We start from the raw sequence: 24,925 nt of genomic DNA on the forward strand, positions 1-24,925 counted from the left end.
CCCTGGCTGGGTGGTAGTGGCAGGGGGTTGGGGGACAGTACTGAGGTGGGATGGTTCCTGGCCAGCCTGGGTGGTGGTGGGGACATGGGGGACTCATGGCCCCTGGCTGGCCAGACAGCAGCAGCAGTGGGTGGGGTCCATCTGGCGCTGCCCATGCTCAGCCCGCAGGCCCGTCGCTGTCATTACAGTCCCTGCCATCCCCACCTCCACTTCATACTCCAAGAAGACCCAGAGCAACAACGCGGAGAACAAGCGCCCCGAGGAGGAGCGTGAGGCTGGGCGCAAGGCCAGCAGCACCGTCAAAGTGCCCGCCAGCCCGCTGACCGGGCTCGAGAGAAAGAAGAGCACGCCCACCCCATCCACGGTCAGGACTCCTGCATCGTGTTCCTGGCTCTGGGAAGGGAGGGGGGCCTAGTGGGTGGGGGGAGCTGGGAGCCAGGACTCCTGAGTTCTATTCCTGGCTCGATTGCAGACTTGCTCTGTGAAGTTGAGTGAGTCACTTCACCTCTGTGCCTCAGTTTCCCCCTGTGCAGGATGGGCCTGGGATGAGGTGAGGGGCAGCAGGTGTCAGACGCCCCCATTCACTCCATGTCTGTCCCCCCCACAGAACAGTGTCCTCTCCACCAGCACCAACCGGAGCCGGAATTCCCCCATGCTGGAGCGGACCGGTTTGGGCCAGAACTCCATACAGAATGGCAAGGACAGGTAGGGATCCCCGGGCAGTCCCGGGTAGGAGGCTAGATGGGGGCCATCCCATCCCTGGGAGCCTTGGAGTGCCACACTGGGAGTCCACCGGGGCATTTGTCTCCCATCTGTGCCACGCTGGGGCCTGGGGGCTCGGCAACACCACGATCTTCTCTGTGTGGTGCCCCACTTCAGGGAGCGCACTGCATCCCAGGGCTGAGGAGGAGTGGAGGGGGCTTCCTGCCTGGGCAGCAGGGGCCCTGGCACGGCAACGCAGAAGCTGGCAGCTCTCCCCTTCCAGTGCCCAAGGGAGCTGACTTGCTGCTCCCTGGGGACTGCTGCTCATTTTGCCACCCTCGCAGATGTAGCAAGCGTGGGAGGGGCATTTGGCAAGGGGGTCATGCCAGGTCCCCATCCCAGGGTTTGGCTCACACCATGCTGCCCTCTGCGCGTTCAGCTGGGGAAGTCCTAGGCCAGTACCCTACCCATTCCCACAGCCTCTGGGCTCTGCGTGCCCGGCTCCGCATGCCCCTCTCCCCTCCCCGCGCCTGCTGACTGGGCTCTGCGTGTCCAGCTCTCCCCCACCCCCAGTGCCAGGGCATTGTGCATCCCACTGTCCCCCTCCCCCAGTGCCAGGTGACTGGGCTTTGTGCATCCCGCTGTCCCCCTCCCCCAGTGCCAGGTGACTGGGCTTTGTGCATCCCGCTGTCCCCCTCCCCCAGTGCCAGGTGACTGGGCTCTGTGCATCCCGCTGTCCCCCTCCACCAGTGCCAGGTGACTGGGCTCTGCGCATCCCGCTGCCGACCCCCCGCCCCCCCAGTGCCAGGTGACTGGGCTCTGCGCATCCCGCTGTTCCCCTCCAAGGCCAGGTGACTGGGCTCTTGGTGCCCGACTGCTTCTAGACCCCACTGAGCTCAGACTGAGGAGCAGCAAAAGGTTCCCCATCTGGAGCATGACACCCCCATTCCTTCCATTGCTGCTGCTCCATCTCCGCTCCCATTCATTGTGCACCCAGCATCCCCCACTGCTGCAGGACCCCAGTTGGGGGAGAGGCTCCATGCCCACCTGCACCCCACTGCCCATCTCCTTTATTTTACCCCTCACCTTCATCAGCACCCACCCCTTGCCCATTCTGCATCTGAGTGTGTGTCCCTCCCCCCCCACCCCCATATACACATATACTGGGCTGTATATTGTATATTTTGCTCCCTGATCTGTCTCTGCCAACATGGGACTGTATCTCTAGGGCAGCACAGGGGGGCTGGGGATTTCTCTTCCTGAGTGGGCTTAGGTCTTCCTGAAAAGTTGTAAGGCTATAAATTGGGGTGCCCCTACCCCCAAATCTCTGTAGGGAATGTGGCAAGGAGGCCATAGCAGGGCTAAGGGACTGAGCTATTGAGGCCTTTCTTTTCTAGAGGGCATCGGCTCCAGTCCAGCCACAGGGCAGGGACTGACTGGTTCAAGGTGGTGGGGAGTGGGATCTGGTGCCTTTCCCCTTTAGGGGGCACTGGCTCCACTCAGGCCCCAGGGCAGAAGCTGCCAGCTGGCTCATGGGCTGGGGCTTTCCTTTTAGGGTGCACAGAGCGAGAGTCGTTCCCTGATCCTGGGGCCAGCTAAGCTTGGCTCTCGGGCTGGTGGCTAGTGGGCCAAATGCAGCTGATGCTACTTGGCCCCATGGCTGTGCAAGAGAACAATCTAGCCACCCCTCAGGTCCCAGCACTGTGGAGGAGGGTGGGTGGGAGAGCCCTATAGACCCTGAGAGCAGGTGTAGCTCTGGATACAGCCTCATGTCCCCTCCCCCTCCCCTCCCTTTAAATCTGTGCTTCTCCCCTGCTTTTGTTTCCTAGTTTAACCACTCCAGGGTCCAGGGCTTCCACGGCTTCCGCTTCCGCCGCCGTGGGCTCCGCGCGCCCGCGCCAGCACCAGAAATCCATGTCTGCCTCCGTGCACCCCAACAAGCCCACGCTGCCCCCCACTGAAAATAATTGTGAGGCCCAGAGACCCAGGCAAGTAGGCAGGCAGGGTGCCCCCTAGTGTCTGCTCCTCGCCCACTTCCTGCGCACCCCTCCCTGGGCCACCCGGCCTGCAAGTGAGTGAGCAAGAGGATGCTGGGCCATGGGGCCCAGCAGATGTGGCAACCCCCATCTTTGTCCATGGTGGGTGGCACCAGGTGATCCCTGCAGCCAGCGCTGCCCAGGGACCCACCCAGCCACTCAGGGAGGGGATGGCTAATCCCATGATCCCCCTGAGGCCAGAACTGGTGGAAGCCTGTGCAGGGCTGGAGTCTCAGCCCTGGGTTAATGTTCCCTCCATATAGCCCCTGCTAGCCACTCCCTAGGGTCCCCCACACACTAGCTCACTGCACCCCAGCTGATCTGTGGGCTCCAGCCACAAGGGGAGCCTTAGGGGTCAGCTGCTGGAGATAACCATCTGCTGCACATCTAGCTGGCAGGGGACAGCCCCCTCTGAGGCCTCGTGGAACCAGAGATGGAGGCCCTGGGACAACTGGCCTCCGTGGCACCTCCACTCCTGCATGCGAGAGTGCCCTATGTCCCCTCTGCTCCCAGGCACTAAGGAGCCGCGCTGCGCAGGGAGGGGCCAGGGTGGGGGGCAGGATCTTGACTGATGTGGCTTTTGTAGCTGCCTGTGCCTGCTACACTTAATATTGATAACTAAGCGTATGTCAACACAGCAATTAAACACTCGTGTCTGGCCTGTGTCAGCTGACTCAGGCTGCAGGGCTGTAAAACAGCAGCGTAGACGTCCAGGCTCAGGTTCCAGAGCCCTGCCACGGGTGTTTAGACTGGGTGCTGTGTAGACTGGCTGGCTTGGGGTCCAGGGAATGGGATATGGGATCATTCCCCTCCCATGGGAACCAGCTCTGATGTGGCCCAGAGTGGGGGGAACTGGCTTGCTTAGGGGCATGGGGAGTGGGGTACAGGTCCATTCCTTTCCAGGGGGCACCAGGTCTGATTGGGCCCAGGGTGGGGAGAACTGGCTTGCTTAGGGGCATGGGGAGTGGGATACAGGTCCATTCCTCTCCAGGAGGCACCAGCTCTGATCTGGCCCCAGGTTACCCCACCAGCAGTCTCTTGGATCCATCTGGTCCCCAGAGGAGGAGGTGCCCAGTGTCTGGTTGGCACCTGATGGCACCTGTGTCAGGAAGTGAGTGGATGCTGGCAATCAATGCCCCCTGCAGACTGGAAGACTGGGGGGGTAGGCATGTCTACCAGCACTGCCCCCTGACTGGATCTCTGCCCCCACCACAGCACTGCCCCCCAGAGGGTCCCAGGGGCTTCACCCTCTGCCCACAACATCAGCAGTGCCATCCCAGAACGCACCAACTTCCCACGGGGCATCTCCAGCCGCAGTACCTTCCACGCCGGGCAGCTCCGGCAGGTCCGGGACCAGCAGAACCTCCCCTACAACGTACCACCTGCCTCACCCTCTGGGAACAGCCAGGGACGCCGGGGTGCCTCCGGCAGCATCTTCAGCAAGTTCACCTCCAAGTTTGTGCGCAGGTGAGAGCAGGGGGGGCTGCGTGTGTCTGTCATGCAGGGGGGAGAGGGAGGCGTTTTGCTGTTGTTGGCTCACCTGCTCCTAGAATACCTGCATCCCCAGGCCAGGGAAAGGCACAGAGCATCCTGGGCTGGCAGGCAGCAGTGAGCCCCCTGCGCAGCCCTGGCAAGGGCACTTGAGAGCAAGCTGTGTACTGTATTGTGCTGTGCCAGGCACTGGGCTTGGCACCCCTGGGCTCCCAGCTGGCTCATCGCCCTTCTGCGCTGTCGTCTGCTGCTCTCTGTGTTGTGCAGCTCTGATCTGGCTTAGGCTGCCCTCGGCATCTGTGTAAAGTCCTGTATCGCAAAACCACCATGTGCCCATGGCAGGGGGCTCCAGGGTGGAGGGGCACTGCAGAGCTGTGTTTGGGGGGGCAGGGCCGGGATAATGGGGGTTGCTGGTTGGAGTTGAGGGGCACTTGCAGAGCTGTGGGAGGAGCCCTGGGCTGGGACAGCAGGGGGCTGTGGATCAGGTTTGAGGGGCACCAGCAGAACTGGAGGGTAGGGCAAAAAGGGGGGGGTACAGAAGTGGGAAAGGAGCCTTTACTGGCAGTGGGCATAAAGTGGGGGCACGTTGCCAGTACAAGGGGGCACTTTGAATAGATGCCGAGTGAAGGGAAGAGATGTCTCTCTAGGGCCAGCAGCTGGGCGAGCTGCCCCTGAGCACAGGACCACGCTGGAGATTGGGCTGGGATGGCCCAGGGCTTGTTGGTGCAGGGGAGTGTCTTCTAACCCCTGCCCCAGGGCTGCCAGGCTCCCCAGAACCCACAGGGCAGCTGTAAGGCTGCTGCTGGGGTCACTGGAGACCACAAAGGCTGGGGGCTTGTGAAATGCCTGGAGTTGGTATGTTCTAGTGGGTTAGAGCTTGGGGGAGGGGACTGGGAGCCAGGACTCTGGGGTTCTATTCCCAGCTCAGGGAGGGGAAGGGGTGGCGTCTTGGGTGACTCTCTGCTGTGTCTGTGTGGCAGATTCCCCCCAGTGAAATGGGGCTGATTTCTGGGGGGAATTTGGTCAAGTGCTCTGAGCTTCACAGCTGGGCAGGCCTGTCCTCAAACCCAGCCTCTACCCTGATCCCTTCTGCTGTCGCTCGCTGGGGCGAGGTTTGGCTGCTTCCAGGAACCTGGGAGAGGAGCCATGGGTCCCCAGACGCCAACATTCCCCTTCGTGGTGGCAGCTCCCCCCCTCCTTCTGCTTAGGCACTAACCCCCACTCCACCCAGCACAAGCTGCTTGCTTCTGTTCCCTGCTCTGGGAGGGAAGTGGGGTCCAGTGGGTTGGGGGGGGCGGGGCTGGGGGTCAGGACTCCTGGATTCTACTCCCAGCTCTGGGGGGAGGGGGACCTAGTGGTTAGGTATGGCTGAAAGTCTTGTGCCGTGGGTGGGTGTGTAGGGGCGGTGCTGCCCTGCCCCGTGTTGTGGCACCATCTCATCCTCATGGCTCTCCTTTCCCCATGGGCCGGGGTCTCGCAGTGATGCACCCAACGTTCTCCCTTCTCTTCTCTGTTTGTGTTTTTGTAGAAATGTGTCTTTCAGGTTTGCCAGAAGGTAGGCGTCTCTCCGGATTTGTCCTGTCCGTCCCGTACTAACCCCGTCCCACCCCGTCTGCTGGGGGTCTGGGCTGGTGCCCCGACAGCAGCTTAAAGGGACAATGGGCTTATCTCCCCGCCTGGCATTGCCCCCTCTTGCCTAGTGAGCTGGCTAGAATCCCCTCCCCTGAGGGCAGCCTGCTCAGGAGGGGTCACCACTGTGGGCGTGCACCCCTACACCTGGCTCTGAGTCTTCCAATTCCCCCTGCATCCATGGGGCTGGGGGAAGAGTCCCTGCCATCTCAGTCATAGCCTAGCACGGGTGGCAGGGTGGTATGGCACGGGGCCTGATAGGCCGCACTGTCCCTTTAAGGGGGCCCTGCCTCTCCCTGGTGAGCAGTGCTGGGGCTCTGATCTCTAACCGGACCCAGACTAACCCTCTCCCCGTGCATGTGGCACTAGGAGCGGGGCTTCGTGGGGTGCTCGCCAAGCCTGCTAACCTGCTGGGAATATGCTCTAGGGGGGCTGCCAGGGTCCCCCGGGGCTGCTTCAAGGGGCGCTTGGCTGCTCTTGAAGCTGCACCCCCTCCATGCTTCATTCTCAGATCCGCAGGGTTGGCAGGGTCCCCCCTACAGCAGCTGGCAAACATGGCCAAGCTCTTCACCAGCCAAGCCACCCACCTATGGCCTGGGCTGTCACCACTCCCCATGAGGAGAGCCTGGTGTGGGGCCTCCGCCTTGGCCCCACCAGGGAACGAGCTCCTCCCCCCCTCACGGTGGTCGCTCCCATGAGAAAATAGAAAGGATAGGCCCTGTGCCCTGGGGGCAGCATCAGACCAGTGGGCAGAGCAGAGGGAGCTAGGAGTCAGGACTCCTGGCAGAGCTGTGGGGGCAGGGCTGGAATAGCAGGGAGCTGTGGGTCAGGATTGGGGGGCAGAGCTGGGGCAGTGGATGGGGGGGGGGCTGTAGGTCAGGATGGAAGGGCACAAGCAGACTGGGGCAGTGGGTGGGTCGGGATGAAGGGGCCCAGGCAGGGCTGGGGCAGAGCCCTGGACTCTAGCTGCTCTTGGCCCTGAGAGTCTATGAGGAGGAGGCGGCTGCGCTGTGCTGCATGGCTCCCTGCATGACTGTGCACCCGTAACCACCCTGTAACCAGCAAAGGGAGCCAGCCAGGCAGTGCGGGCTGTGCCAAGCGGATGGGCTTCAGGCTGCTGTGCTGGGGGGGAGAGTTGGGATTTGGCCGTGGATTTACGTTCTGTCTGTCCCCGCCACTCCTGTGCCCCCTTCTGTGCCATTTCCTCGCTAGCTGTCAGAGCTGGGATCAGGGCCCTGGCGCTGTTTGTGCCCCAGGCTGGGTGTCGTCCTAGGGATCCCTCCCCCGAGGAGAAGCAGGAGATGGCTGAGGCAGGGATTAGGTGGCTGCTCTGAACCCTGGCCATGTGGGGACGCCCATCCCCTGGGACTTGTGCTGCTGTCAGCTGGTCCCCGGGTGCCAGGGACTGGGCTTGGGCTGGGCCGTGGTGCCCTGGGTGAGAGTGGGCATGAGGCAGTGTGGGCTGGGGGCCCTCCTCAGGGGAAGCAAGGGCGGGAGGGTGGGGCAGTGGTGAAACGGGGAGCAGCGCTGATGCCCCTAGTGGGGCAGGGTGGTTGGTGCAAGGCAGGACTCGGGCTGCCTTAGCAGAGCTTGGCACAGATCAGGGTTCCGGGGTTCTGCTTCCTGCATGCAGGGTGGGAGTTGGATGGAAAGTGCGGGGGTTCCCCCAACCCAGCCCCCCTTCACCCCCACCCCTGCCTGGCTGCTGGCTGGAGCCTGCCCCTCTCCCTGCTCCTGGGAGGCTGTGTCCTTGGCCCAGGGGCTGCGCAGCAGGTGGGCTCAGAGGACAGTGATCAGCAGCATCATGTGACAGATGGGGGCACCCCAAAAGGCCATGGAGAAGGGGGTCTCTAGTCAGCTCTCCTCCAAGCACATCTGGGGGGAAAGGAGCGGGGGGGTTGGTAGTGTCCTGGCTCTGAGCTGGTTCTGCCCCTTTATTATTGGGAACAGCAGGTGCCAAACCTGTCCCTGCCCCCGGATCTGCTTCTGAATGGACTCTGGCTCCGGGGGACAAGGGGGCCTAGTGGGTTAGAGCAGGAGGTGTTGGGAGCCAGGACTCCTGGGTTCTATCCCGAGCTCCAGGAGGGGTTGGGGGGCTGAAAGCTGGGATTCCTGGGTTCTGTCCCTAGCTCCAGCAGGAGCATGTGGGGGGCTGGGAGCCGGGACTCCTGGGTTCTATCCTCAGCTCAGGGAGGGGCGTGCGGGGGCTGGTGCCAGGACTCCTCCTGGGCTCTGTTCTCAGGTCCATAACTCACTGTGCCATTCTCAAACTGGCCCGATCTCTGCGGTGCAGGGGGTGGGCGCTGCCAGTGAATGCCTGGTACTCATGCCAGCCTGGCCTAGTCCCTGCCTGGGGACAGGAGGTGAGCACTGCTGCCAAGTGGCAGCTTGTCCTGGGGCTGCTGAATGATGCCCAGCAATAATACAACACCCTGCGCCAGGCTTACCCCCAGCATGGCCTTAGCTCCTTTCTTCCCTGAGGGGAGAGGAGGCAATGGCATTCAGAGTCCTACCCCGTCCGTTCCGGCTTCTCCTGCCTCTTGGGTCTCCCTTGTGCCCTAGTGTTGGGAGTCCTCCTAGTGCAGCAGGGCTCCCAGCAACCCTTTCTCCACAGCACCCTTTCCCAGCATGCACTGCTCCCCCTCCACCAAGTGTGAGGCTGCTGAAGCAGGGCATGCAGGGAGCTGTCTCGTGCCAACGCCCAGGCTGAGGCGGGGGACTCCCTTCCTGTCCCCCTGCAATTGAGGGGGGCTGCCCCCGGGGGTGGGGCCATCAGCATTTTCATTCCCCAGTTGTGGGGTGTGGCCGTCAGCGTTCTCGCTCCCCGTCCCCCTCCAAACTAAACTCTCCCACTCTGTTTTTTGAGGAACCCGCATGAGCCAGAGAGCAAAGACCGAGTGGAGACCCTCAGGTGAGAACGGAGCTGCCTCCCTGCTCCCTGGGGCCCCCCAGCCATGGGATCTGGAGTGGGCAACCCGGGGAGGGGGGCACAGCTCAGCCTCGCTTTGCCTGACTGGTTCTCATTGGGGGGAACCCTGGCTTGGGGCTCCCTCTCTTCTAGGGTCCCCGGCTGGCTGGGGGCTCTCTGGGGGCCCCTAGCTGGAGTGCACCCTCTGTCTCAGCCCTTGCTCCTGTCTGTCCATCTGTCCTTAATGCCACCTCTGTCTCCTCCAGCTGTCAGGATGGGGGCTGGGCAGTTGGGGTGGGGTGCCCCCACCGCACTGACGCTGTCTCCCCCTTGCAGACCTCACATGGTGGGTGGGGACAAGGAGCGGGATGAGAACCGGGAGGCCAAGCCTCGCTCGCTGCGCTTCACCTGGAGCATGAAGACGACGAGCTCCATGGAGCCCAACGAGATGATGAAGGAGATCCGCAAGGTGCTGGACGCCAACAGCTGCCAGTGCGAGCTGCAGGAGAAGTACATGCTGCTGTGCATGCACGGGGCGCCCGGCCACGACTCCTTTGTGCAGTGGGAGATGGAGGTGTGCAAGCTGCCGCGGCTGTCGCTCAATGGCGTGCGCTTCAAACGGATAACGGGCACCTCCATGGCCTTCAAGAACATTGCCTCCAAGGTGGCCAACGAGCTCAAGCTTTAACCAGCCCCCTGCTGCGCTGCACCCCACGTGCCCTGGGCTGGGACGAGGCGATCCTGAGCTGCAGGATCTCCCCATGGCGGTGTGCCGGGGGCACTGAGACGCAGACCCTCCTCTCTCGAGCTGTGTGCCCGGGAGGGGCATTGGAGACGTTCCTGCCCACCTTGCAAGGACCCACAGCCGTGCACCAGGACAGGGCGTGCAGAAACATGCCTCCTCTCCCCCACTGCTGTGCCGAGATGCCCCCTGGCCGTGCACCAGGGGAGGGGGGCACAGCTGCCTCCCGTGCAGACATGCGCCTCCCGCAGTGCATGGGGGGGGCCCAGAGCTGCACACTCCTCCCCTCGCAGGATTGTAATTAATTGGAGAAATGTTTATTTTTTGATACCCCGGTGGGGGCAGCAGCAGAGACGGTGGCAGGGGGAGGGCTGGGGGGCAACATTGCCCCCCACTGCCGCCAGCATGCGGGCTCCAGCAAATCGTGGTACTGCCCCTCAGATGCCTGCCATGCTGGCCGGGAGCTCTTACCAAAAAAGGAAGTAGTTCAACAGCCAGAGAAGTCCGGCCCCCTTTCCTACAATGCCTTTCACCCCTCACCTCTCCCCCTTTCCCACAATGCCTTTCACCCAGCCCCCTTGCAGGTGCCGACTTGCCCTTTCCCTTGGGGCTGGGCCTGCTGTGCTGGGCACTGAGGGCAGCTCCCACAGGCTGGGGCAGCAGCAGGGAGCTGGGAAAGCCAGGCCCCACCTTCCTGCGGGTGCCCCCAAGGGGCATCAATATGGGGGTGGGGTTGTTGGCAGCCTCTCCCCCAGCCAGCTGTAGCACGTGGACTCCCAGGCTGAGCCCCTGCCCTGAGTGGGGATGATCAGGCCCAGCGGGACAAGCCCCTCCCCAGCTCTGCTCCCGCTGGGGTGGCAATGCGGGAGGGGGAGGGGTGCTGCGGCTGGGCTGTGAGCTCCACCTCCTCTGGCCTGGAGCACTTGGTTGACGGGCTCCCTCCCCCGCTGCACCCCGTCCCCCTCGGTCTGGCATTAGCTCCCCCAGCTGGGCCATGTCCGAGATCCGATGGGGGTGGGAGGGAATCTGTGCAGGGACTGGCTGGGATGGGAGGGGGGGGGGGGGCTCTTGGCAGCAGCCTCCTCTCCCCTGCTGCCTATCCCTTGCTTGGATGGAGGGTGCAGATGGATGTGTTCCTCTCCCTCCTCCCCCCCGTGCATCTCACAAGAGGGGGTGGTTCATACCGAATCTCCCCGGTCCCAGGGTGACTTCCCCCAGGACAGGTGTGGGGGTGTCAGGCTGGAGGGGTCTGAGGCCTCTTCCCCGGGGGCTCTGCCCTGAGCTGAGTCCCTGTCTTAGACACAATAAAGAGAATGTTTTTAACCTGCACTGCAGCTTTGGTGTTCTTCCCCCCAGCTCTAGGGCTGGCTCGCCCCCTGGCCTGCATTGGGCACAGCTGGACCCCCAGGGGGCATTGGAGGGGCTGTTGGGTGTCAGGGAGCTCTCAGTGAGGGCCCTTCTCTGGATCTGCCCCCAGCTATTGTTCAGCTTCCCCCTCTGCCCACCAGGGCTGCTGCTGTGCCCTCTGCCCCATGTGGGGCAGGGCAGGGTCTCCCTGGGACTGGCTGAGTGGACCCCCCCACATACTCTGGTCCCTAGCAGCAGTGGGCATCACTGGGGGCCTACCCTGAGCAGTGGAAGGGGCCTAGTGTTTCGGGGTGGGGGAGTCAGGACTCCTGGGTTCTATCTAGCGAGTCCCTCTCCATTGGGGAGCTAGTGACATCTTCCCCCAGCCCGTGTGCTTGGCCCTGCTCCCTGTCCAGTTCATTGTGCCGGGGTGAGGAGTTGTGGGAGCCACGGAGTGTTCCTTGCAGGGCCCCCCATGCTAGACTTTGGATGATCCTGTCAGGGGGGGGTTGTGTTTGGAAATGCCAAATGATTCCCTGCGGGGGGGGGACGGGGGACTGTTACCTGCTGTCCTGGGAACAGGGGCTCCTCCCACTCTCCAGCCATTGGTTCTTGGCTCTGGCTTCCCCTCTGCGGGAGTAGGGGGAGGGGAGGCCTTGCCCACATGGCTGAGGTCCTGATTGAGCCCGGAGCTGCTCCAGTTTTCTGGTTAGGCATTGTATAGGGGGGGCACTGCCTTGGTGTGGGGGGGGCACAGGTACTTGAAGCCAAGAATAGGCAGGGGGAAGGCAGCAGTTGTGTGGTGCTGGGGGGGAGAGGGTCTAATCCCCATCCAATCACAGCTGGCCCTGGCTCAGCAGGGACCCCTCAGCCAGTGTTTCAGGGCCTACACTGGCTCCATTACCCGCCCCCAACACTGGCTACAGGATTTCCCCTGCTTCCCACCCCCACCCCCTGCACTGGCTGCACTAACATTCTTCCGCCCTCCCCTTCCGCCCCCCCCCCCCCCCCCCCATCGCCACTAGGCTTCTCCATGCATCATAGCCACACTTGTGATGCTAAATAATGTACTGGGCTGCCCCTCCCCTCTTCTCCCCCCCCTGCCTGTATATATCTGTACTGATACCTCGGTTTTGTGAGTGGTTTTTTTTGTTTTGTTTTGTTTTATTCTGATCAGAAAATGCCTTTTTTTTTTTTTTTTTTTTTTTTTTTAAATAAAACAACACAAATCTGCTCTGGTCCCGACGCTGCCCCCTGCTGGGGGGGTCAGGGAATGGGCTCTATGCTGCCCCCTTCTTGGGGAGGGAGGGGGGGGCCCTGCCACTGCCCCGTCCTGGAGGGCTTTGGCCTGCTGGGACCCTGGAGCGGAGCTGCGATTCGATGTAGTTTTCCAGGTTCTAGATTAAAACTTTCCAGAAAGAGCCGCTGCGGCCTCCTGTTTTGTATTCCTCTGCCCCCCCCTCCCGTGGCCCTCCCCAGCCCCAAAGGAGCTGCACAACTGAGGCTGTCTGGGCACTACCCCAGAGGCAACTGCAATGCCTATAGAAACAGCCCCCCTTCTCCCAGCACTGGGGGAGGTGGTTTGGCCAGAGCTTGGGCTGGAAGGTGCTGTAGTAATACTGTTTTTAGGGGGAGTCTTGGCTCCCCTCGTGGCCATTCTGGGTTCATCAGCCCCGCTCTGTGCTCTGCAGCCAGGGGAGGGCCTGGGGTTTGCTCAGCCAAACCCCTATTGGGTTGGCTTCAGCGCTGCCCCTCTGCCAGGAATCCTTGCAGTCAGCAGTACAGGTGCAGGAGCCACAGGCTCCCTGGTGCTGCAGCCTCAGCCCACCCCAGCGGAGGCCCCCAGCTGGATGCTCCTAGAGCCTCAAGCCTCACTGTCTGTGTCCTGTCACTGGCAGGGCCCCTGTCCCAGGCACCCAGGCTCGAGGGGCTGGTTGTACAGGCCCATCCCAGCTCCAGGAATCCAGGGCAACAGATTCCAGCCCAGCAGCTCCAGGGGTGTTGGCCCCCTGGACTGTCCCCACCAAAGTGAATGCACCTTTCTCAGTCCCAACTGCTGGTGGGTTCCCATCCTGCCCTTGGCCCCACCTGCCTGGCTGCTGCAAGGGGCGGCCACGCTAATGCCCCAGCCCAGCGGCAAGATGGCTGAGGCAATAGCTCGAATTGGACCAGCTCTGGGGGTGGGGGGAGCCAGCCAAGCATTTTGAGCTCCAGACAGGAAGAGCAGAGCTTGTCACTGCCCCCAGCAGAAGCTGATCCAGTAACAGCTGTTACCTCACCTGCCTTGTCTCGGCTAGTCTGGGCCCCTGCTGCATCCAGCCGGGAGGGGGCAGACCCAGCCTGCCCAGGGCCCAGAGGAGCTGGCTGCTGTTCCCAGCTTTGCCTAAGCTTGGGGTTAAATCCTTGCTGGGGCTGCCATGTCAGTCTCTGCCTTGTCCGGGCTTCGGGGGGGGGAACGACATTGGCCCTGGGCATTGGGGGAAGTGCCCCAGCTGAGTTGTGGGCTCAGCCCACCTAGAGCCTGGTGTGCCCATTGGCCAAGCACAGGCCCTTCCTGCCCCAGGCAATGGGGGGTGGGAGGCTCCAGGGAGTGCACGGCTCCTCTGCAGTGCGGGAAGTGGGGCAGCTGATGTTTGGGGGAATGGGTGGCAGAGGGAAATGGAGGGGTGAGGGGCAGCACATGGATGGGCTCAGGACACATCTAGTAAAATACTTTTATTCAAAATGCAACATGAATGTAACCCCCTTCTCCCCCCCCCCCATCGCTCCTACCTCCCCCTACCCCATCCCTGGGGCTGCAGCTACAAACCCTGCCTACAAATGCCCCATTGCCCAGACCCCCCTCCCCTAGCAGAGCAGCATGCACCCAGCATGGGGGGGGGGGTCTCCATGGCTGTGCAGGTGCCCACTGAGCTGCTGTCCTCTAGATGGGGGAGGGGGATGCCCAACCCCCTCACCCAGCTCTGTGCTTCTTCCAAGGCCTCGTCAATGCTGCTCCCACCAACTCTCCTGTAAGTGACTCACCCAGTGTTAGCGCTGGTTACCCCTTACCTGGACCCTGGCATTCAGGTCCCCCCTGGGAGCCAGTGCTGCCCCCCAAGGTGAGGGAGCTGTGCCCATTTGGGGGGGGGGCTTTTGTGCTACTCCTGCCCCTCAACACCCCCTCCCCCCCCAGCAACTGCTCTGCCAGCCAGGGGCTAGCGTCAGCTCTCTCAGCTCTCCCCGCCCCCCCCCCCCCAGTGCCAGGAGAACATTCCTGTGCCCCTCCCCCCAGGAGGTGATACATCCCCCAGCTCATTCAGCCACAGGTAGGAGCCCCACCCCCACCCCCTGCCCAGGCTCCTAGGGGTGAGGAGGGGTCCCTGCCCCGCACTGGGCACGGCTCACCAGCAGGGGGTGTGCCACTCCATTGAACTGATCCCTCTACAAGAACCCCCCTCCCCCCCACTACCCCAGGCTCCCCACAGCTGGCATTGGTACCCACTCCCCTGCCTGGATTTCGCTTAGAGCCCAAATGGACCACGCTGGGGGGGCTGGGTTCAACCAATGCAAGTCCTTCAGTCTCTCCCCTCCCCTGGGGAGGGGGGGTCCTAGAGACACCCCCAGTGTGTCACTATGGGGTAGATGGAGCCCCTGACCCCTTAACCAAGCAGGATCCAGGCCACTAAGGAAGCAGGGGGCTTCAGCTGGCCTCCCCCCCACCTCAGAGGGAGCTGGAGGAGGACGGGGGAGGGGGCTCCAGGGCCACGCCCACCAGCGAGGAGGGGTGCTGGGGCCCCCGCCCATGGTGGCGGGAGGCAGCAGGCCGGATGAGTGGCGGGGGCGGCTGGTTGGGCGACAGTCTGGGCTGCAGGAAGCGTCCCTGCTGGAGAGGGGGTGGCTGGCGGTGCAGCGTGGGCGCTGTGGGCAGCGTGGGCCGCAGCAAGGGGGGAGGTTGCGACAGCGTGGTGGGTGGCAGCTGGGGGGAGGCAGAGGGCGGAGCCGCTGCAGTGGATGCTGGGGGCTGCGGCTGCTGCTGGGCAGAGCGGGACACAGCTGTGATCTGCACCTGCAAGGAGAGAACAGAGTGAATGGGGAGCCGTGCAGGGCGCCCGGGACTGGCAGGGCAGGGGGCCGTGGGTCGGACTGGGGGGCCTTGGCTGAGTGTGCGGGCGCCCGGGACTGGCAGGGCAGGGGGCCGTGGGTCGGACTGGGGGGCCTTGGCTGAGTGTGCGGGCGCCCGGGGCTGGCAGGGCAGGGGGCCGTGGGTCGGACTGAGGGGCCTTGGCTGAGTGTGCGGGCGCCCGGGGCTGGCAGGGCAGGGGGCCGTGGGTCGGACTGGGGGGCCTTGGCTGAGTGTGCGGGCGCCCGGGGCTGGCAGGGCAGGGGGCCGTGGGTGGACTGAGGGGCCTTGGCTGAGTGTGCGGGTGCCCGGGGCTGGCAGGGCAGGGGGCCGTGGGTCGGACTGGAGGGCCTTGGCTGAGCGTGCGGGGGGCCCGGGCCCGTCAGTCAGACCGAGGGAAGTGGCAGAGCCGGGGGCTGCGTGTGGCAAATGGATGGCTGGGATAGCAGGGGGCTACTGGTTGGATTGAGGGGCACCAGCTGGCCTGGGATTGGAGGGGTCTGTGGGTACAGGTCAGGGGTCTCACCCCTTCCTCACCTCATCGTCCTCCTCGCTGCTGGCAAGTGAGACGCTGGAGCTCTTGGTGTCATGGGGGGGGGAGCGGCCCCTTGGGGAGCCCCCCTGCTCAGCTTCCCACTCCTGCAGCACCTCCTCCAGGTTGAAGCGGCGCCGGTAGCTGACGAAGAAGGTTTTCACCTGGGCCAGCGTCTTGTTGCCAATCACACCAGCCACGGCCTGGAAATCCTTCCCGTACCTGCGGATGGCTGGGGAGAGGGAAGGGGGTCAGCTACCCAGGGGAGGCAGGGTCCCTGCATGCAGGGAGGGAGTCCAGGGGCAGCTACATCCCCAGGCTGGTGTCACTTACATACCCAGGGGGCAGCCATGATGGGAGGGGCGCCTACCCCCCCCCCCGGCGCTCCCTCCCTGGAGCCCCACCCCCACCTCCCCCGACCCCAGCTCACCCTGCACAGCCAGCAGCTGCTCGTCCGTTGTCCAGCGCGAGTTGAACTTGCCGTTCCCCTGGCGGGAGAGTGGAGAGCATCAGGCTGGGATTCAGACCTGCCCTTCCCTCACCCTCCCACGGGGCGGGTCCTGGGCTCGCACTTCCTCTCCCCAACATTTGTGCACCATGGGAGCTGGGCCCAGCACCTCACCTCCCTCAACGGGCTGGTTCCTTCTCCCCCTACATGGAGGTCAGTGCCCCTCATCTCACCTCAGGGGGCCGCAGCTTGTCGATCCCACCCTCCAGGGCCTGCTTCATGCTGCTGTTGATCTGCTTGATGCACTGGACCTGAGTGGGTGGGGAGAGAAGGGGACTGTCAGTGAGAGCTGGGGGCTAAGGGGGCTCAGGGGTTACCTGGCGCTTGAGGGAGACGAGCTGTGAGTCGAGGTGGCGCAGCACCAGGGTGCCCACGTCAGGGCTGGGGGGTTGACAGGGGTGATGGGGGGGGTCGGGGTTACCTGGCGCTTGAGGGAGACGAGCTGTGAGTCGAGGTGGCGCAGCGCCAGGGTGCCCACGTCAGGGCTGGCTGAGATGCCAGCGATGTCATCCTGGCTCAGGTACATGCCCTTGGGGGGGCGCCGGCGTGAGCGCAGTGGGTGGTGCCGATACTGCGACAGCTGCGCCTCCTTCCTCACAGGCCCTGAGCCCGATCCTGGGCCCGGCCGGCTGTTCGGCAGCTTCTGGTAGCTCGGCTGGGCAGGGAATGGAGCTGATCTGAGTACAGCGCCCCCTAGGGACCCCTGCTGCAGCACAGTGCCATGGACTGGCTCCTCCCACAACACCCCCTACAGCACAGCACCCCCCTCACCGTCCCATGGCACAGTGCCCCCTACTGACCCCATGCTGACCCCTGGAGCATATTGCCCTCTAATGATCCACTGCAGCCCAGGGTCCCCTCTCCCACCCTCAGCACAGAGCCCAAGCAAGTGAGGATGTGCCCTCTCCCACCCACCTGCCTGTGAGCCAACCCACCCCCAACCCCTCACCTCCTTCTTGGGGTCCATGGCATCAAACTCCCCCTCGCTGGCTGCCCGTCCCTCCTCCATCTCGTCGTTACTGGGGGGAGCATGGCATGGGTTAGAGGGGATGGTACCAAGAACCCCAGGCTGCCCCCCAACCGGACCCCCCAGTCCCTGCCCTCCACCTCACCACAAACCCCCTGTCCCCACTGTCTGCCCTCCACCCCCTCCGTGGCCATCTAGCCTGCCCCCCTTCCTCATCCAGAACCCCCCACCCTGCCCATGCCTGTACCTCCCCCCTCCCACACCTCACCTGTCATCCCTCTCCTTCTTGCTGAGCAACCGGCGGGCCTGTCGGTCCATGACACTCGTGCGGCTCCTTGTCTTCTTCCAGGAGTAGTAATACTTCACCAGGCTGGGGATCAGCTTGTCGGGGAGCTGGGGACAGATAGGGGATGCGGTCAGATGCCTGGAGGGAGCGGGGGGTTGAAGTGCTTGGCAGAGGGCTGGGGGAGGGGGGGATACGATATCTGGGAACGGAGTGGTGAGGTGCTTGGGGAGATTGAATGGTGCAGGGAGGGATGGGATGACAAGGAAGGGGAGGGAGCGTGAGGAGATGCCTGTTGAGGGGAGAGACTCAAGGGAGGGATGGGATGCTGGGTGGGGGAGACTGGAGGGAGGGATGGGATGCCAGGGGAGGAGATGCTGCGGGGGAGAGATGGGGCAAGGGATGGGATGCCGAGGGGATGATGGGGAGAGGAGATGCTTGTGTGGGGGGGGGGAGATTGGAGGGAGGGATGGGAATGCGGGGGGGGGGCCGGGGGAGGGAGAGATGGGGCAAGAGATGGGATGCCAGGGGTATGAGGGGCAGAGATGGGATGCAGGGGGGCAGGGGTGGGAGGAGATGGAGGGAGAGATTGGAGGGAGGGATGGGATGTAGTGGGGGTGGGCGAGGGGTGGGAAGAGATGCTGGGGGGGAGAGATGGGGCAAGGGATGCCGGGGGGATGAGGGAGAGGAGATGCTGGGAGGGAAGAGACTGGAGTGACAGTTGGGATATGGGGTGGGGCAGGGGTGGGAGGAGATGCAGGGGGAGGGAGAGATGGGATGCGGGGGTGGGTGGGGGGAGGAGGAGATGCCTGCATGGGGAAAAAGTAGGAGGGGGAGAGGAAGGAGAGGCCTGCCAGGATCCCCATGAGAAGGAAGGTGGGTCCCTAGCTATGGAGGGTACACGAAGTCCGCACCCCCATGCCAGGCCCTAGGGGGTTGGCATATATCACATATGTTGGCCGCAGGGGGAGATGGGGACATCGTGGCATATACCATCTGCTGGCGGGGGGGCGGTGCAGTCATTAGCACATACCACCTGCTGCCTGCAGGGGGAGAGACAGTGGCAAATACCGTTTGGTCACTGTGGAGGAAAGCAAGGGTGCCATATACTATCTATTAGCTGCTGCAGGGGGAGGGGGGTCACATACCATCCACTAGCTATGGGAGTAGAGGGTGGCACAAGCTATCTTTGCTAGCTGCCAGGTGGCGGTTGGTGGCATGTACCATCTTTGCTGGCTGCTGGGTGGGGGTGCATGGAACATACTATGTGGTGGCTGGGGGGGAAATTGTAGCATATGCCAATTATGTTGACTACAGGAGGGATGGCAGGTACCATCTGCTGGCAGGGGGGAGCAGGCACGTCAGGTGCCATCTGCTGGTTTGTGCGGGTGGGGGCAGCAGGTACCATTTGCTGGCGGGGAGACAGGGTGGCAGGTGCCATGTGCCAACTGCAAGGAGATTGTAGGTACCATGTGCTGGTTGTATGGGGGAGAAGAGTGAAGTGGAATGTACCATCTGCTTGTTTGCAAGGGATGAGTTGCAAGCACCATCTGCTGGCTGAGGGGGCGTGATAGGCACGTACCATCTGCTGGATGCGCGCGAAGCTCTTGCCATGGAAGCTGAACGCCTGCTCGAATAGCACCTTGTCCTCCACTGTCCACTCGTCTGGAAAGGGCGTGAAGTTGGCCAGGTCAGCCAGAGACTTCTCCACGTCATGCTTGTGCCACAGCAGCATCCCCAGGGCCTGGGACGATATGGGGGGTGAGAGGGGCAGCAGCATCCGCAGGGTGGGGAGGGGACGATGAGATGGGGATGAGGGGGATCCCCAGGATGGAATGAGGGAGATGAGCTAGGGTGGGGATTGGGGTGTCCAGGGGTAGGGTAGGGGAGATGTGTCCCTGGGGATGGGGAAGATGGTGAGACAGGGCGGGAGGGGTCAGCGTCCCCAGGGCAATGGAGGGTGGGTGAGATGGGGCACAGGGTTCAGTATCCCACGGACGGGGTAGCATTCCGGGGTGTGTGTGTTGGAGGGGCCAGGTCAGGCATCCCGGGGCATGGTGAGGTAAGATGGGGTAGTATCCCTGGGACCTGTGGGACACAAGAATCAAAAGGGCCAAACTCTGTGGGATCTATCCCCACACGGCTGCCCCATGCAGTGTGCGGGGTGTGGGGATTGCTCCTACCTGCTCAATGTTGTAGCCGTGCTTGTCCTTGGCCATTGCAATGTATTTGTCCACTGGTGGGGGGAGAGAAGAGACAAGACAAGTCATCAGGACAACTCCTTCCTGCAGGACCCTCTCCTCCCCCACAACTCCCACCACCCAAGGTATCACATCCACTGTGCAGATCGGCCTGAGACAGCACAGCACATGCATGGCAGGGAGTGTCTGATGCCAGGTGTGTGTTAGGCGGGGGTTGGTGTGATACTGATTGTGTATGTGCAGGGAGGGGAAATGTCTAACACTGGGTTTGTGTGTGGGAGGGATCTGATACCGGGTCATGGGGGGAAGGGGGTGTGCATGTGGGGACATGCCTGACAAGGGGGTGTGCATGCACGGAGGGTGTGTCTGATGCGGAGACATGCATGTCGTGGCGGGGTGTCTGATACACAGGGGTGTGCACGCAGGGAGCATGTCTGATGTGGGGTTATGCATGCGGGGCGGACCTGTGATACACGAGGGGCGCACGCAGGGTGGCATCTCTGATACACGAGGGGTATGCATGCAAGGGAGGTGTCTGATGCTGTGGGGCTGGATGTTTGTCTTTCTGTGTTGGGGTGTGAGACCCATCCAGCCCCCATGCCCCGTCTCACCCAAGGGTTGTGTGGGAGTGATAGGCTAGACATTCTGTCTAAGCCCACAATCCCCCTGCACCCTGCAGGGCAAGAAGTTGATCCCCAGCCTGGAACCTCCCCACGCCGTTTCTCTGATCCCAACCCTGCCCTGCAGGATGGGGAAGCAGTGTCCTGGGCAGTGAATATCTCTAGAAGGAGGGGGGCAAGCCGTGGCCATCTCCCCCAGGTCCTAAACCCCACCGGAGCAAGAGCTGAAGGGTTAGAAATGACTCATCTAGAGTATCTGTGGGGGTAAGCGGAGGGGAGGAGCAGCATGTGGGGGCCAGAGGAGGAGTAAGGGGGCAGTATGTTGGGAAGGGCAGAGGGGATTGCTAGGCCAAGGAAAGGGGGAGAGAGATTTGCTGGCCATGGAAAGGGGGGCAGCACACAGGGCTTGGGGGGAGGGGTTTGCTGGGGGCAGTTGTGCACTGGGCTAGGGAAGGCATGCTGGGCTTGGGGGACAAAGGGGATTGCTGGGTGGGAGAGGGTGGAGCACTCTGGGCTGTGGAGGTTGCTGGGTGGGCCTGGGGGGGACAGAGGTTGGGGAGGGGAGGAGGTAGCATGCTGGGCTGGCAAACAAGGGGGCTATGGGCGATGAGAGAGATGGGCAGTGCACTGGGCCAGGGGAAAGAGGCAGTGAGCTGGGCTTGGTCAGGGAGGAAGAGAGGGCCATGTGTTGAGCTGGATTGGGGCATTGATTGGCAGGGGAGGGGGGGTTCCTGGGCCAGGGGAGTGGGGGAGGGATTGCTGGGCTGGTGCCTTGCCCAGACAGGGAAGCGGGAGAGGGAACAGCCCCAGCCAGCAGGTGCCCTGGCTGTGGTGCCCATGTGCTAATGATAAGGGCTAGGGGCTGCTCACATTTGGCATCTGACACGCAGTGGTTGGGCGACCAGACCAGCATCCCCTTCAGCTCCTTGTTGCTGTAGCGAGCGGGACTTTCTGCATCAGACAGACAGGAGACAAAGGGTCAGCACAGAGCTCCCCGCACCAGACACTCCTGGGCCCCACCCATCACACAGCCCCCAAGCCCCTGCTCTGCTCTAGGACTCACTCCACAAAATGAAGAGGGCAGCAGGGACCAAGACCCCACAGCTCTGCCAGTGCCCTTCAATCCTGACCCGCAGCCCCCTGCTATGCTGGCCCTGGGCTCCGCCCACCGCACAGCTCTTATGATGCCCCTCAACCCCAACCCACAGCCCCAGTGAGAGAAAAGCAATTGTACTGAGCCCCCCAGCAGCCCAGCTGGCAGCGGAGGCAGCTGTGGCCCTATGCCAGGAAAAGCTTCTTGCTGTGCCAATGCACAAGTGGGGGGAGGAGAGACTATGGGCACAATCAGGCCCAGAGTATGTTGCTCTGCTCCTGGTAATGGGGGAGGTGGGGCATTGGCAGGGGCAGGCACCATGCAGGAAGGAAGCGAGTACACTTTTCCCCTCTGCTCCTCCGCCCTTTTGAACCTTAACAAAGCCCAGCACCCCCATTCAACCCCACCCAGGCACTGTCTTGGGGGAGGGGGCTCCCACAGCATGTGAGGGGGGAGGCTGCCTGCAGACAGACCAACCCCCCCACTCCTCTCTCTGCTCCCCCCATCAAGCCCGCACTGAGCGAGGCTGGGGGGTACAGCCATTGGTCCTGGGAGACTGGAGTAAGGATTTCAAAGGAGCGGTGCCCCCTGCTGTCTCTGCCCCTCCCCAGGAATCCAGACGGCATCAGTACCCTTACCTGGCTTGCACTCAGGGATCACAGCTTGGTAATCAGCCCCCACCCGAATCATGCTGTCTACAAGGGAAGGAGAAGGGCGGGTGTGAGGGAGCAGCTGCAGTTGAAGGACAGAACCCAGGAGTTAGGCTCCCAACCCCTAGCTGCCCTCCCCTAAGGGAGGGAAGTCTTGGACCTTCCTGTGAGCGCCAAGCTTGCACAGAACAGAGCTGAGATGTGACACGGGTTGGTTGGGAGGCCCCACAAGGTGCTGCAGGAAGTGATGGCTCAGTAGGGGGTGCTCTCCCCTGCAGTCAGTGCTGATCCCAGTGCAGCACTAGGGGGTGCTATGCTGCAGGGAGCTGGGCAGGGGGCTCAGTAGGGGGTGCTCTCCCCTGCAGTCAGTGCTGACCCCAATGCCCCAGTTAAGCACTAGGGGGCGCTGTGCTGCAGGAAGTGAGATGGGGCTCAGTAGGGGGCTCTCCCCTCCCAGTCAGTGCTGGCCCTAATGCAGTATTAATTCCTAGCTCTGGTAAATACTATTCTTCTTAAATACCCTGTCAAATAAGTACAGCTTCTCCTTCACTTCCCAAACTACGTGTAGCTTTATTTAGCTGTTAATCAGCCCAGACAGCCCTCCCCAGAAGTGGCTGCATCCCAGCACCAGGACAGGGATCCCTGTATATAAACATCCCCCCGTAGCTGCATATCAGAGTTGGACAAGCAATCTAGCTCTAGACGCACTGGTTCACCGGGGCGGGGGGGGGAGGGGGGGAGGACTACACTATCCCATTCCCCTCTCTACTTCCCACCCCACCCCTGGCTCCCTTTCCCAGGAAGCCTGACTTGTCACAGCTGCAGCCTGATCTGGAAGCATTTAGCCAGCGCCTGCCAAGGAGCTGCCCTGCTTTCACTTTCCGGCACGGGGCCCAAGAAACACACGCGAGGGAGGGGGAGGTGGGGAGAGGACGTGGGGAGGGAGGAGGTCTGCTCCTAGGCGGATCCCACACCCACAGGGAAGATAGAGTGGGAAGGGCCCCCAGCTGTTGATGGGTACCACCCAGGTAGCTGCCCCCTTCCTGCACACAATATAACCCCCACCCTCCAGGATGCAAACCCCCCGCCCCCGGCAGGGGGTGGTGGCTGCCTGCGGCGCAGCTGTGACTGGCGCTCTCGCTGGGGAGGAGGGGGTGTCTTTGGCAGAATTTCCCAGTATCTTGACCAGCTGGGGGCGGTGGGACGCCACCCCCTGCACACTTGGGGGAAGAACATGAGAGGTCTCGGAGGTGAGGCCCCCGTTTCCTTAGTGATGGGCTAACAGGGCTGGCAAGGGAGGGTGTCCAAACAGCAGGCTAGCACTCCACCCTGTTGACCCCCCCACCCCATACTCCTGGGTTGCTTGTGCCTCCCCAGAGCCAGCAGCAAAGGGGCGTAACTGTCCCCCCACACACATTCCCCAAACGGATTCCACATGGCCGCTGGGAGGAATCGGCCGCTCTAATCTCCTTGGATCCCCCCAGCACATCCCTTGCTGGCGCTGGTGTGCGGCGGGGGGAGGGGGGGCTAACAAAGCCGGCTGACGCTGGGAGGCAGCAGGCACACACGAGGGCGCCAGGGGACAATGGGGTCGAAGCTGTTAGCAAACGCAGCCTTCCAGTGATGCCCCGGCTCTTTGTTCAGCCGGGAGCGTCCCTTTGCTCACCCTGGGGCTAAGTTTAGGAAGGGGTTGGCCCCCAACCCCCTAGTGTTGTTCTGTCCTTCCCCCTCCCCACCCCACCCCCCCTCCGCCGCCCGCTCCAGGGATCGGGCCCCAGCAGGGATTGCAGGAGAAATAATATTCCAGCATTGTTGTATTCTACACTGTGTTCTAGTCCCGGGCCGCCCCGGCTAACCCCAGGAGCCATGGGGGTCACCACGTCTCCCCGTTGGACGCCAGGTGAGGAGGGGATCCCGAGACGCCGTAGAAAGTGGGTTTAATTCAAGTCACTAGGGAGATAGCATCTTCCCTCCCCGCGCACCTCCTGGTTCTGGGGGAACCGGGCCACTCGCTGTCACTTCCCCAGACCCGGGAAGTTGTCGCTAGCTCCCTATTCCTGACCCTTAGGGCCTCGCTCTCCAGCAGAGTTTTTCTCCTCCACGGGGAGGTGCGGTCTGCAAGCGTGGCGTGACCCTCCCGTCCACACGCGTGGCGTATCACGACACCCCCCCCCCCAGACCGCACGCATGGCGTGAGCCCCCCTAAGTCCACACTCGTGGCGTGTCACGAGCCCCCCAGTCCACATGCGTGTCGCAAGTGAATCATTCTCTGCTCCCGTTCCGGGACACGCACGCGTGATCCGTGTGTGGAGTGGACCGTAGCTGACTCCCTGCCCCTTGCACAATAGCTGTGCCCCCAGTCTGGCACTTACCGTGCGAATGCTCTTCTTCGCTGCTCTCATCCTCCGAGGTCTGATGATTGCCATTGGTGGCCGATTTCGCCCGGCTCCTCGACAGGATCCCGGAGGCCGGGCCGGATTTTTCCATCACGGAAGGCATTGCCCCCCCAGCTCCCTCTGCTTTGCGGCCCCCTCCACCACAGGAATCCCCCCCTTTAGCCCTGGTTCAGGGTGGAGGACACGCGCGCGCTGGTCGGTGGCGACTTGAAACAATCCAAAATTAAAACAGCGAGGGGGCGAAACTTACAACCCCAGAAAAATCCATGGGGGGCGGATCCCAGGATGGAGGGATCCCCAAAATTCCCTGCAAAGGGGGAGGATTTCAGGGTTTCTTTTCCCAGATTGAAATCTTTCCTCCCATTCAAAAGTTTCCCAAACTCCCCTGAAATGAGGGGGGGACTTTCCAACAAACCCCTTTGCTCCCAACACCTGAGATTCCAGATACTTCACTCCCCCGCAAAAAATAACCTACCAAATGCAAAAAACGGGGGAGGGAGTTGGGTTAAAAATGAGGGATTTCCCCCCAACTCTCCCCTGGGGACGATCTGACCCCAGTTTCCTTCTATGGCTTCTTTCTTCCTCCAAAGATGTAGCAACTTGTGCACAAAAATAAAAGTGACCTCCAGGAGTAGGGGGTGGAAATGGGGGGGTCCTGATTCCAGGGGCTGGGGATGCTGCAAGAAGAGGGGGGTTGACTCAGTGTGTGTGGTGGAGG

General features: G+C 62.6%; 2 protein-coding genes across 2 annotated transcripts in view; one reads left to right on the top strand and one right to left on the bottom strand.

Moving 5' to 3' along the window:
* Positions 1-9,716, top strand: part of MARK2 (microtubule affinity regulating kinase 2) — a 40,668-nt gene extending 30,952 nt beyond the window's left edge. The window contains exons 13-19 of the mRNA XM_065408335.1: positions 189-364; positions 608-705; positions 2,532-2,690; positions 3,954-4,205; positions 5,758-5,784; positions 8,725-8,769; positions 9,103-9,716. Coding sequence (XP_065264407.1) covers positions 189-364; positions 608-705; positions 2,532-2,690; positions 3,954-4,205; positions 5,758-5,784; positions 8,725-8,769; positions 9,103-9,454 — 1,109 coding nt within the window. The 3' untranslated portion in view covers positions 9,455-9,716. The remainder of the gene's footprint in view (positions 1-188; positions 365-607; positions 706-2,531; positions 2,691-3,953; positions 4,206-5,757; positions 5,785-8,724; positions 8,770-9,102) is intronic.
* A 4,842-nt stretch (positions 9,717-14,558) lies between these two features.
* RCOR2 (REST corepressor 2) lies at positions 14,559-24,310 on the bottom strand. Its single transcript, XM_065407897.1, has 12 exons — positions 24,184-24,310; positions 21,800-21,856; positions 20,939-21,019; positions 19,431-19,483; positions 18,830-18,991; positions 17,233-17,357; positions 16,947-17,016; positions 16,419-16,652; positions 16,171-16,248; positions 15,920-15,977; positions 15,495-15,721; positions 14,559-14,903 (listed from the first exon to the last, which is right to left on the bottom strand). Exons 1-12 carry the CDS (start codon positions 24,308-24,310, stop codon positions 14,559-14,561), a joined length of 1,617 nt encoding a protein of 538 aa, XP_065263969.1.
* Positions 24,311-24,925: the final 615 nt, after the last annotated feature.

This window comes from Emys orbicularis, chromosome 7 (assembly GCF_028017835.1).
Source record: "Emys orbicularis isolate rEmyOrb1 chromosome 7, rEmyOrb1.hap1, whole genome shotgun sequence".
NCBI lineage: Eukaryota > Metazoa > Chordata > Testudines > Emydidae > Emys > Emys orbicularis.